Here is a 13,365-nt window from a genome sequence, read left to right as displayed (position 1 = left end):
CCACCTCCGTCCAGTGAAGACCTCAACAAAGCCTCAGGGACCTCCCTGGAGACGAGACACAGACAAACCCACACTTGTGACGTGGGCTGGAGTCCCACTGAAAGGACCCGTCATCCCTGTCACTTCGCACTCCCAGCCCCTTCAACTGGCTCTTGCTTTGATGGTTAAAACTGATCGTCCCCGGAAGGGCATGTGCGTGGCCTAAGGAGAGCGCTTACAGAAATTACTGTGGGATTGTAAGTCTACAGAGGGGAAGACGAAATCGTCCCCTCCCTAACACATCACCTCGTGGCAGAGGTCAGGGGAAGAGAGTTAAATTCTTCATGTTTCGACTGTATCTTACTAGCAGGCTCTTCAAACAGCCTTTCGAAGTAGTAACTTAGGACTCCATGGCCCCTTCCTTCCTTCCTTCCCCTGGTGAATATCACGTCCCTTCCCACCCCAAGGTGACCCTCAAAAGGTTGAGCTGTGTGACAGCCTGTAATTCCCCCGTTAAGGGACAGGGGTGTGGTGGTCGCAGCCTCAGGCTGGCAAACACTCCCCTCCCTCCCCTCATGAGTCCTTATAAAGGAGGAACCTTGTTTTAAGTCGGTCTGTGATCTTACTGTGCAGGGCAGCGGTCGCCCCTGAACGCCCCTTCCCTCCCTTCCCTTTCTGCTTAGCACACGCCATTATCCGCCACACGCCTTTATCCGCCACACATTATACAATGGCTTTATTACCAGTCGCCACTGAAATACCAACTCGACGAGGGCACTGTCGTGCTTTCTTGGGGCTCGGAGCGCGCCCGGCACCTGCTGGCGCGCAGGCCTTTCTGAACGAACGCGGCCCCGCCCGCTTCCACTTGGTACCGAATTATCGCAGGTCTATTCCTGTCGCCCCTAGTTACTGAACACCTACTGCGTGGGGGCACTGCGCTGGGGTGCGGGCGCAGAGGCCGGGACTCAGGGTCACCAGCACCGCCCCCACCTCGGGTCAGAGGACCGGGGGTCGAGGCCGAACTCACGGACTCGGCTGCGCCCGCGGCCGCCCGCGGCCCACAATGCTCTGCGCCCGGCTCCGCGCGCCTGTTCCGGCGAGTCCAGGCCTAGCTAATCGAGCACCGCACGCTGGGGGCTCGGCGCTGGGCGCCTGCGCCTGTGGTGTTTCCGGCAAGCGCGGCGCGGCATTGGAGGCCGGTTCGGTGAGGGTCGCGTGGGCCGGGGGTCACCGCGCTGGCGGGGGCCCTTTTTGTGGCAGAGGAGACCAGTGTGAGCCTCGGACGCTGCGTCCAGGCCCCCCTCCCCCCTGAGCAGGACCCCAATTGAGCCCCGCCCGACCCACGAGCCTCCAGCCATGGCTTCTCTGCTCGCCAAGGATGCCTACCTGCAGAGCCTGGCCAGGAAGATCTGCTCCCGGCCCAGCCCGGAGCCGCAGAAGCGCAAATCCGGTAAAGCGCTGCCCAGGGCCGCGACTGGGGGGGCTTCGGAAAGGGCCGCCCCCACTCCCCGACGTCGAGGGTGTACCCCACGCTGCACGCGGGGGAGCCTCCGGGTGGACGAGACACGTGGATGCTTGCAACAAGCATGGAAAATACTAGAAGAAATATAAGTGACGTTTAAAGTCCCTGGTATTTCCCTGCTTGCTGGGGGCATCAGCCTGGGGGTCCGAGGGTGTGAGCACCATCTGCTCACCGGGCAGGAAGCACGCCTGAGGTTTGGAGGAGGTGACCCTGTGCTCTGCGGAAGGTAGGGAAAAGGAAGAAAATGGCTCCTGCAGCGTAGGTTTACACGGCAGGGGTGACAGGGCTGCCCTCAGGAAGCAGACACATAGCCGGTGAAACAGGCAAACGGGCCTGCGCAGGGTCTGGACTTGTAAGTACTGCCTGCGCCACGAGGGGGGAGCAACAGGTTTTGGCATGGAACTAGCAGAGGAAAAACGATTTTTTTCTTTTTAAACAAAAAAATATATTCATTATAGAAAATTAGAAAAAGTGAGGTTTCAAATCAATCAGTTATTTGTTAGGTCGGTGTATTTCTAGTCCTTTTTCTAGGAATAACCTCATTTATTAAAACAATTCGGTTCCTATGCTATATACTCATTTTTCCCCATTTAAAATGTAAACGTTTTCTCTAGCCCTTAAAATGAAAGCCTGTGTCATTATTTTTGATGGTTACAGAGTAGTTGGTTGTACAGCAGTGTCATCATTTGTTCGGTAGATGGATATTTAGGTTTTCCTAGTTTTTCACTCAGTGTTGCGATGAACATCCTTGAGGCCAAGTTTTCACCGCGGACGGCTGGGTCACGTGTGTGGCTGTGTATCAGGGTTTTGATGTGTGTGACCAGTCTGCTATCTCTGGGAAGTTTGTGGTTCTGAGCTCTGTGGGTAAGATACTGAGCTCTTGATTCGCTTTCGAATCAAGCGAATCAAGCCTTTGCAAGACCTCCTGCCTGTTGAATGGATCAACTGAGGGGACAGCCCTTTCTCATTTTGTATTTCAGCTGGCAAAACTCAAGGTGCAGAAGCTGCTGGACCCCCCAAGAAGAAGAGGAAGAGAGCACAGAAGAAATCCCGGGAGCGGGAGGAGAAGGCTTCAGAGCCCAAGGCCCAGGCCCTGGGGAAGAAGTCTCTGGCCGCTTCCAAGGCCAGGAAGCCAGGCACAGCCCAGGAGGAGAAGGCCTCCATCTCCACAGGGGCCCCTGCAGGTGAGGAGCTCCAGGATGTTGGGCAGGGCTGGCTGGGACCCATGCAAGCGTGGTGCTCTCTGATCATAAGAAGAGACACCGTCAGGCACACTGGGATAATGGGAGCCTTCCCAAAGAGCGAGCTTTCAGAGGACAGCTTACAGGGGCTCGGGGTGGAATGGGGTCCCAGGAAGTACATGGTGGTTCCAGGCTAGATGGTTCCACGATGTGGCAAAGGGGCAAGACTGTGAGGATCTGGAGCCGCTTGGCTTGGAGAGCATTACTGCCCCTAAGTTTCTGAAGAGGCGTCGTGAACGCTGACTTGTTCAGGGGGAACACAGGCTGCAGAAGTTGAAGAAATGGCTCAACCTGTAGGAAGTGTTTTATAACGCACAAGGCTATGGAGCTGCCCTGCAGATCCACCAGTGGCCACCAGGGGGAGGGCAGTGCATGGAGACTCAGGCTTTGCTGCTGGGCCCTAGGGAGCCAACAGGAAGGCCAGGGAGGGAAATCTCTTTTCAGCCCTCTTAACTCCTTGCTTGCAGATGGGCTGGCTACAGAGCCAGACTCCTTCTTCGCCCTGGACGTCCTGCGGCAGCGGCTGCATGAGAAGATCCAGGAGGCCCGGGGCCAGGTAGCTGGGGGAGCCCCTGGGGTGCTGGGAGCAACATGTTTGCCATGGTGGTTTCCCCTCTGTCTGGAGAGGAGGTCTTGGTGCTCTCTGTGGGGTTGGCTCCCAGCCCCGCCGGCCACTGTTCCCACCCCTGCAGTGGGTCCTGCCAGGGCCTCGGCAGCTCTGTTCTGTAAGAAATCAGGTGTAGTCCTCATTCAGGGAGCCTCAGTCCCCAGGGTCACCCGCTTTCTGCTGGCCTAGGAGAGGGGCTTAGCCTCCTCCCTCTGGGAAGCCACCTTTGCTGAATACCACACTGAATGACACTTCTGTCCACCTAAATGTCACGACAGCCCTATGAAGTAAGCAAGGACCTGGGATGAGGTGACCTGCCTGAGGTGACAACCACAACAAATACTGAGACCTGAACTACCCTCAGCTTTTTGTCCAGATGGTGTTGCTCCCTTATCCCCCCCCCCCCTCGCCTCCAACTCCGCCACCACACGCGCTTTCCCTGGGGACCTCCTTCAGGCCTCTTGCTGTGTGGGGACAGTCCCGTAGCATCTTTCTATACTATGCTGGGACAAGCCTGGGGGCAGGTTCCTAAGAGGTAATCCAGGCTGGGGCCCTGGCTTCCCGTAGAGCAGGTCTGGGGCTGGCTGGTCTGAGCCTTCTTGTTGGCCCTGGGGTGGAAAAGGCTGATGGTGGAGCAGAGCTTGGCCATTTCACCGCAGAATAGTGCTGTGGTCAACACAGGTGCTGAATCGTTGTGACCCAATGCCAAGTCCTGGGTGGTGGCTTTGGCAAACCCCTCAAGTCTGTCGAGTGGTGGAGGTTAGCGTCTCCTGTGTTGATCATTGGGAAGGTTTAGTACAACCGTGTTTGTAGTGTCCTGGCACATGGTCAGTGTCCTGGAACCAGAACCCATGGTTCCCACTTGGGGGGCCCCTTGTTCCTTTTGGGGTCACGTGCATTTTGGGTGATAGGTCATCAGAGTGGAAAGCTGAACTCAGTGGGTCCCTTGTCCTGCACAAGGCTTTTGTCACGTCCCTTCCCTGGTTCCATGTGCTGGGTGGGGCTGAAATTGGGAGACCCTTCGGAGTGAACACTGCTTCCTCTCCAGGGCAGTGCCGGGGAGCTGTCTCCTGCCGCTTTGGAGAAGAGACGGCGGCGGAAGCAGGAGCGGGACCGGAAGAAGAGGAAGCGAAAGGAACTGAGAGCAAAAGAGAAGGCGGCAAAGGCAGCTGAGGCCACAGGGGCTGCCGAGCCACCCCCTGAGGCACCCGCAGGGGAGGCGCAGGCTCAGCCGGGGCTGCTCTTCAATAAGGTGAGGGCCCGTGGTCGGCCACAGAGCTGCGGGCGCTGGGAGCCTGGCTCTGCCCCCTCTCAGCCCCCGGCACGGCTACCCCTCTGAGAAGTGGGGGTCGTGATGGTGCCTGTCCAGGGGGCTGGCGTGCGCAGAGCTGGAGGTGACGGGGCTGCCTCTCTCCCTCTGAGGTGGAGGTGAGCGGGGAGGAGCCGGCCAGCAGGGCCCAGCGCAGGAAGGAGAAGCGGCAGAAGCTGAAGGGGAACCTGACGCCGCTGACGGGGAAGAACTACCGGCAGCTGCTGGAGCGGCTGCAGGCGCGGCAGAGCCAGCTGGAGGAGCTGCGTGAAAAGGACGTGGGCAAGGCCCGGGAGCTGGAGAGCAAGATGAAGTGGACCAACGTGCTGTACAAGGCTGAGGGCGTGCGGATCCGCGACGACGAGCGCCTGCTGCAGGAGGCCCTGAAGCGCAAGGAGAAGCGGCGGGCGCAGCGGCAGCGCCGGTGGGAGAAGCGCACGGCTCACGTGGTGGACAAGATGCAGCGACGGCAGGACCAGCGACGCCAGAACCTGCGCAAGAAGAAGGCGGCCAAGGCTGAGCGGCGCCTGGAGAAGGCCCACAAGAAGGGCCGCATCCTGCCCCAGGACCTGGAGCGGGCCGGCCTGGCATGAGGCCTCACACGGCCCGGTGTCCAGACCATGCCCCAGCTTGGGCACCTTTACCACCTGGGGCTGCACCTCTGTCGGAGGCTTGAGGAGCGCCTCCATGTCACGTGACACCACAAGTCTGCCGTCCGTGCAGACTCCAGCTTCTCCGTGTAACGTGCAGGCTCACACTCAGGCTTGCTGTGAGGGCTCAGGTCACTCATGCAAAAGAGAACATTGTTGAGAACAGGGGCCCCGATCCTTTAGACCCAGTGAAGGGGCGAACCAATGCCAGGCTCCAGCCTTCTCTTGGGAGGCTGGAAAGCTACACAGAAGTTTGCAGGTGAGAGAGGAAGGAGCAGTGTGAGGGCGTGGGGACTTGGGACAGCATTTCACTGGCTCCTGCTTCCTTTCTCATGTTCATTCACAGAGGCAGGAAGGAAATGGCCGTGGTGTCAGAAACTCACTTTGGAAGGACGAAAATCCAACACCTATAGCTGGAGCAGAAGGTGGAGTTGACAGGCTGGGGTCACTGGGAGAAGATGAGGCCAACCTCAGGCATGATGAGAAATGAATGATTCTAAGATAATTTGTAAGAAGGGTAAGAATTAGAATTCAAGTTAAACACACATTAAGAATCCTAAAATAATGGATTCTAGTATACAAGATAAGAAACTATACTAAACTAAGGAAGAAAAAAAAGGAACCGAGTGGAATGATTATCTAGAAGGTAAGCGAGAGAACAAAACCAAGAACTGAGTGAGGTGAGTGGAACATACAGAGTAAGGTAGCAGAATTACATCCAAGCCTACAGGCAATCAAAAGGAATGCACATTGACAACTCAGATGGAGTTTATGGTATGTGGGTTATATTTCAATAAAGCTGTTAATATTTACATTAAATTCCAGTGAAGAAACCTATAACTGCTCTAAAAAAGGGTTAAGTTTATTAATCAAACAGACTGAGTTGAAAGCTTTTATTGGGAAGTTACTTCCACATCTTCTGCTCACATTTCACTGGTCAAGACAAGTCACATGGCTGCACCCAACTTCCAGTGGGCATATGTAGTCCTACCCAGTGCCTGGAGGAGCCCTGGTGCCTCCCAAGAAAATGCTGCCTGCCCCCACTCTTGGCCCAAATTTCTGTATCAGGCTCTTAACTGCAAGCTACAGATGACAAGTCTGTTGATTTAAGCCGAAAAGGGATTTACTAAAAGGATATTAGGGCACATCCAACTTGAAGATGTCAGCATAAAACACATTTCCTCTACCGTGTTTCCCCGAGAATAAGACCTAGCTGGACAATCAGCTCTAATGTGTCTTTTGGAGCAAAAATTATAAAACCCGGTATTGTATTGTATTGTATTATATTAAATCATATAAGACCCAGTTTTATAGTAAAATAAGACTGGGTCTTACGTTAATTTTTGCTCCAAAAGATGCATTAGAGCTGATTGTCCGGCTAGGTCTTATTTTCGGGGAAACATGGTATTCTTTCAGAAAGCACGAAAAGCCAACTAGGAAAATAAAACACTCTATCTTAGATGTAACTAGGAAGCATTTGGTAGTCCAAACCATACAATAGGTGGATACTGCAAAAACAGTAGATTGAGCAGGGAGCAAAACGAATGAGAAGGGGATGTCCTTGCTTAGAGACCTCTAGGAGGATTGCTAAGTCCCCTTCCCTGAGATGCAAATACAAAATCCTGTTCAGCAACGAGAATGTGATGGGTGACCTGGCAGACAGTGCCTGCGTGGAAGTTTGGTTCTGAGAAGCAGAGCGTGTGGCTCTGGGTGAACACTCACCAGATAAGCTATAGTTGCAGGAATTCGTCTGTTTGCGTTGGCTGGGGTGAGCGAGACATTGTAGTGGGAATGTTCCTATGGCTTCCTGTTATCTCTGACTTGGGTGTAGAGGCTAAAGGAGCTTATGCACACAACCCTGGGTTATAAGGAAAATCCTCGTTGCCCTGAAATACGATCTTTTCCCTCCCACAGTGACACTGTGCAAATATCCATGCCAGGAAATACCTTATTCACAACTGAGTTTCAGAGTGGGAATTAGTGTACAATCTCTGTGATTACACAAGATAAAAGGTACCGGTGAAACAAATGGCAAGTGAAGAGCCTGTGCCAAAAAATTTTTGCCACAGAACAGATGGAATTTTTCCAAATATTTTCCCATGCATTAAACAAGAAGCAGTCACCTCTATAAAACAAAACCCAAAGCAGAAAACCATGAGCTCATGGAGGACAGCAAATCAACAACGATTGAAAAAACACAAGCTCAGAGGAAGAGTGGAAGAAAAAGAAGTCACAGAAATTAAAATTAGAAGCATATGAAAGAAACTCCTAAACACACACAGGACATAGAAAAAAACACATGAAAACATAGGGAAATGAAATGGAAAAAGCACTTAGAAAAGTTTAAAGAGGATAGCTATGAAAGAAAGGCAAACAAGACCTAACCTATACACAATAGAGGTCCCTAAGAAGAAAACAAATACAGGAATACAAAATATCTTAGAATTCAAGAAACCTTTGTAGGAACTAAACACAACTCTCCAGATTGAACATCCATACAGTGTCATGAAAAAAAGATTCATCCTGAATGTTCCACACACAGACCTATCCTAGTAAGGTTTACTGGGCTTCAAAAAAAAAAAAAAAAAAATCAGACAACCATGCAAAAATTTCAAATTATGTATAAGGGGAAAAAGTCACGCTGGCATCATGCTTTCTCACAGTAACGTCCAACCTTAGAAGCTACGAGCAATACTGCCACCAAATCTCCGAGGAAAGCTAGTATGACCCAAGAATTTTACACTGCGCCAAACTCAGTCAAGTATGAGGTCTGACAATTAAGTTCGCGAACTTGCCACCATGTCTCACATTGGTAGCACTGTATAGACAGCTTGGTAAGGTTGCATAACCTTGGTGTATCTGTCTCAGCTGTGTTCATGTAGATGTGTGGCGGTGTCTTGCTGAGTGGAGTTCATTATTGTTGAGTGTTTTTGTGTGCCGTCCTGCGAACATCTGAGGTTCTATTAGTGCAACAAACAAACATTAAATTTCTTACTAAACTTGGCAAGAGTGGAAGTGAAATCAGGGACATGTGAGTCCAAGTTTAAGGGGATAATGCCATGAAGAAAATGGCTGTGTACAAATGGATTAAATGTTTTTCTGAGGGGAGAAAATACATCATAATGAAGAGAGGTCAGGGCGGCCAGTAACAAGCAGAACTGACGAAAACATTGCAAAAATTCATCAAATTGTACGTCAAAATTGTCGTCTGACTGTGAGAAGCACAGCAGACCAAGTAAATGTGAGAAGCACAGCAGACCAAGTAAACGTTGATAGAGAAACAGTTAGGAAAATCTTAACTGAAAGTCTTGGCATGAGAAAGGTGTGTGCAAAAATGGTCCCGAAGGAGCTCACTGACGAACAAAAGCAAAGGAGAGTCGAAGTTTGCCAAGACCTTTTGGAGAGTGAAGACGATGTTTTGGGCCGTGTCATCACTGGTCATGAAACGGGTGTACCAATACGATCCGGAAACAAAGCGTCAAAGTGCACAATGGAAGTCAGCCAATTCTCCACGACCAAAAAAGTTCCGTCAGTCCAAACCAAGAGTTACAATGCTGTTGCTAACTTTTTTTATATCAGAGGGATTATTCATTATGAATTTGTGCCAACTGGACAAACAGTTAACCAAGTTCACTATTTGGAAATGCTGAAAAGGCTGCGTGGAAAAGGTAAACGAAAACGACCTGACCTTTTCACCAACAATTCATGGCTCTTGCATCACGACAATGCACCAGCTCACACGGCACTGTCTGTGAGGGAGTTCTTAGCCAGTAAACAAATAACTGTATTGGAACACCCTCCCTACTCACCTGATCTGGCCCCCAATGACTTCTTTTGTTACCCAAAGATAAAGGAAATTCTGAAAGGAAGACATTTTGATGACATTTGGGACATCAAGGGTAATAGGACGACAGCTCTGAGGGCCATTCCAGAAAAGAGTTCCAGAATTGCTTTGAAGGGTGGACTAGACGCTGTCATCGGTGCATAGCTTCCCAAGGGGGAGGACTTTGAAGGTGACCATAGTGACATTCAGCAATGAGGTATGGAGCACTTTTTCTAGGATGAGTTTGCGAACTTAATTGTCCAACCTCATATAAAGACAACAGACAAACCGTTCTGAACATACAAAAACTCGGGAATGTTGTTCCCATGAATCCTTGAAGCTGCTGCTAGAGAACAAGCCACACTTTAAGTGACAAAGGATGACAGAAAGATGAGTGGTAACAGGACTCTGCGTATAAAACCGAGTCATAAACAAGGGTGAAGACCATGGCTGCAGTGTGTAAATGCAAATTTTGTAATTCAGAATTATATAAATAGAAATTATAAAATTGTCACAAAAATTGAGAAAGGAAAGAAAGTGGGAGGTATTAAAGTAAGGGATTTCTTCATCTTTACAAATAGGAATAATATCATTTAAAGATGCAAATTCAAGTACGGGAGGTCTAAGTATATTCACAGTAAATATTTAGAAGCATAATAAAGTCGACTAATTTGGGTGAGAAGGAAAGGGAAGGGGAAAGTATTGAGAAAATCTCATAGCTCACAACAAGGAGTTAATATGCATTGCTTAAGTAAATAGAGGATGAAAGGTACTACATGAAATTATGGTTATAAAAACTTTTTCACTGGATTAAAATCCAAATCTTTCAAATTCTTGAAAAAAACACTTTAACAAAGGTAACAAACCACACAGTTAAAGGTCTTTCAAAGCTGTAACAAAAGAAATACAAATCACCATCAAACTAAGAGTAAACAGCATGATAGCTGTAACTGGAAATTTGTTCCATTTCCTTATTAAAGAAAAAGTTTCAAACTATATCACAAAGCAAGAATGAACTCAGTAATATAGGTAAGAAACACAGTTTTAAAAAAGATGTGATACAGATGGGCTCACAGTTAAAAGGCTCACAAAGAAACTGGACAAATGCAAACAAAAATGCCAAGAACGTGACCTTAATATCTGTCACCAGTGATTTCAGGGGCAAAAGCATTAAGAAAAAGAACAGCGTCTTACAACAAGTGAAATTCTCAATGGAGGTATAGTTATAGTAGGTGTGATTGTCTGTTACTAAACAATAAAGCAGCAACACAAAAATGCAAGGAGAGATAGACTAGGCTTCAATTTATATCCATGTTGAATATAAACTAAACACAAAATAATAAAGCTGAAATAACAAGTATTAATTTAGGTCTGATACATATACATTGAAAATAGAAAATACAGCTTTTCAAATACTTGGGGCATTCACAACGAAATGCTCATAAACATTACACTATAAAATAAATCTTAAGAAATTAAAATACGCACTAAGGCAACATTCTCCAATGACAGCATATAATAACACAATAAAAAGCTGCTACCCCCTGGTAATTTTAAAAATCTTTCTTAACCACTTCGGAGTGAGAGGAAAGCAAAATGATAGTGAGATGGCAGCCCATGGGATCCCGCTAATGCAGTACTCAGGGAAAAACTAATTGATTTAATTACTTATATTAAGAAACAAGAAGAAACAAAAATAAGTCAATTAAACATCCAATTCAAGATGTAAGGAAAACAACAAAATAAAGGAAAGCCAAAAGGACTTCAATAAAGATAAAAGGAGATATGAATTGGAAACAATTTAAACTATTGGCAAAGGAAGAAGGAAAGGGAACAGGATAAAGGAAAAAATGTGAAATAAATGGTAATGGGGAAACAACCAAGGAAATATAGAAGAGATTTAAAGAACCATAAGCAACTACTTTGCTCTGTTCTATGCAAACAGATTTGAAAATATGAACAAAATAGATAATATCCTAGGAAATACACTTTAGCCAACCTGATTCCAGAAGAGATAGAAGGTTAAAACAGACTGATTTTCATAAAAGAAATTGAGAAAATTCCCAGAGTTATCCCTACCATATTTTTCACAGAATTCTACCCAAAGTTTAAAGAACAGATAGTTTTAAGGTATCTGAACTGCTTAGAAAGTAGGAAAAGAAGTATTGCCTCTAAATTATTCTTATTGGGCATAAAATTGATAAATAAAACCCACCAAACGTAGCACAAGCAGAAAATTACAGATAAGTAACACTTAAGGCTATAGATGCAAAAATCTAAAATGTCAGCAAACAAAATCCAGTAGTCCATTAAAGGGAGAATACAAAGTGACCACCTGGGATTTACTGCAAGTAGGAAAGGATACTTCACTATTAAGAAATGTATAATATAATTCATTATAATAGATCTAATGACAAAAAATACATCAGCTTTTAGATGCTGAAAAGATCTTTGGTTAATTTAAACTTCCATTGTTGGTTAAAAAATAATAACAGAACCATATGATTTCACTGATATGTGGTATATAAAACAAAACAAAAGAATAAGACAAACAAATGAAGAAACAAAAACTCACATAGACAATAGTTTAGTGGTTACCAGAGAGTTAGGGGAGAGAAGGGTTATAGAAAAGGGTAAACGGGATCAAATATATGGTGATGGAAGGAGAACTGACTCTGGGTAGTGAACGCACAATGTGAGATATAGATCATGTATTACAGAATTGTACACCTGAAATCTATGTAACTTTACTAACAACTGTCACCACAATAAACTTTAATACAAATAATAAAATAGGAATAGATGGGGTGGCAGAGGCTGCCAGTTAACCCCCACTATCCATTTTTCCTTGGCAACAAAACCCCCGATTTTTAGCTGGGTATACGGTCACTGTAGGTACATACTACACTTCCTTGCAGTTAGGTGTGATCATGTGAGTGGGATTAAGCAGAAATGTTACCTCCCGGAAACTTTCTTAAATGGAGGGAGGCGCACCCTTCCTCCCGGCTGGAACGTGGTTGTGATGACGCGCTCAGGCAGCCATCACTGACTTGGAGGAGGGAGCCATACACCAGGGGTGGGGGGGCCTAGAACTCGGTGGCCATGGTGTCATTCCAATCTAGATTGCCTACCCCTGGACTTACTTGAAGGAAGAAGAAAACTTTTGTTTTGTTTTAGCTACTATAAAGAAAACCTACCCATTTCAACTTCAGAGCAACCATAGTGTTTAATAGGGAAATACCAGAAGTATTCCCATTGAATCTAGAAGCAAAGACAAAGGTGTCCACTCTCCACCATTAATATGTTTGTTCTGGAGGTACCAGCTAATGCAAAATTTGGGACAGATGTGTCTGGTTGGGAGAGCCAGAGCGTGGGGGCCACACCCGCTCTGTCAGGGGACCCTGGGGAGTGAGTCTGACACCTGCAGCTTTTATAGTTGAAGGCAGTCTGCCTAATTAGGTGAGAAATTCTCTAAACACAGGAATGACATTTAGATATTGGGCAGCCGAAACGTAATGGCAAATGTCCACTCTATCTGACGTCTGGGAAATAAGATCCCTCATAGGAGAGGCGCGACGGGTTCCAAGGATGATGGTGAGGCAAGAGTTCCAGACTGGACAGGAGAACAGAAGGTTCCAGTGGGATGTCCGCAAGGAAACACAATGTTACTGATTGGTTTATCTGATGGGTTTGAGCAGATTGAGAGGAAATCTAAACCTTGAGCAGTGAGCTTCGGGGTGAATTAGTGATAAATAGTACACAGATAACAAAAACATGGCAAACAACGTTATTAACCGCATGAAAAGAAAGCTATAGTTGTATTAGAAAGAAATGTACTCTGTGAAAATATTTACATGGTCATAATAATATAAATACTGCATATTGACCCAAAATATGGAGCGTGGCAGAAGAGAAACCCTTAATTAACTTTCGAGGAAGGCACTGGATGACATCTGAAATAAGCTCAAAGCATACCAATGTATTTTCACTGTACAGCATACAGTGGAATTTTGAACCACATAATAACCACTTATTCAAAAGTACATAAAGAAAGAGAGATACAAGCTATTAAAATATGGATGCAAATAATCAGGAACAAAGTTGAAAGTTGTTTTCAGGGAGTGGGACTTGCAAATCTCTGATCTTCTCGAGATGATGTCTAATTTTTCTATAATGCGCATTGTACTTTTATAGTTCTAGAAGTATTAAAGTCACATGTTAAATGTTACCCATT

General features: G+C 47.0%; 1 protein-coding gene across 1 annotated transcript; it reads left to right on the top strand.

The window, feature by feature from the left end:
• The first annotated feature begins 1,110 nt into the window (after positions 1–1,110).
• Positions 1,111–13,359, top strand: SURF6 (surfeit 6). Its single transcript, XM_019728939.2, has 5 exons — positions 1,111–1,429; positions 2,482–2,685; positions 3,210–3,298; positions 4,398–4,601; positions 4,772–13,359. Exons 1-5 carry the CDS (start codon positions 1,336–1,338, stop codon positions 5,249–5,251), a joined length of 1,071 nt encoding a protein of 356 aa, XP_019584498.2. The 5' UTR covers positions 1,111–1,335; the 3' UTR covers positions 5,252–13,359.
• Positions 13,360–13,365: the final 6 nt, after the last annotated feature.

Source organism: Rhinolophus sinicus, linkage group LG04, assembly GCF_036562045.2.
Source record: "Rhinolophus sinicus isolate RSC01 linkage group LG04, ASM3656204v1, whole genome shotgun sequence".
In the NCBI taxonomy this organism is placed as follows: domain Eukaryota; kingdom Metazoa; phylum Chordata; class Mammalia; order Chiroptera; family Rhinolophidae; genus Rhinolophus; species Rhinolophus sinicus.
This window is presented reverse-complemented; position numbering and strand designations above follow the sequence as displayed.

Excerpts from the sequence above, each read along its gene's own strand:
- SURF6 (XM_019728939.2), top strand. The coding sequence starts at position 1,336 with ATGGCTTCTCTGCTCGCCAAGGATGCCTACCTGCAGAGCCTGGCCAGG. Across the intron at positions 1,430-2,481 it reads GCCGCAGAAGCGCAAATCCG|CTGGCAAAACTCAAGGTGCA; the intron begins GTAAAGCGCTGC and ends TTTGTATTTCAG. Across the intron at positions 4,602-4,771 it reads CGGGGCTGCTCTTCAATAAG|GTGGAGGTGAGCGGGGAGGA; the intron begins GTGAGGGCCCGT and ends TCTCCCTCTGAG.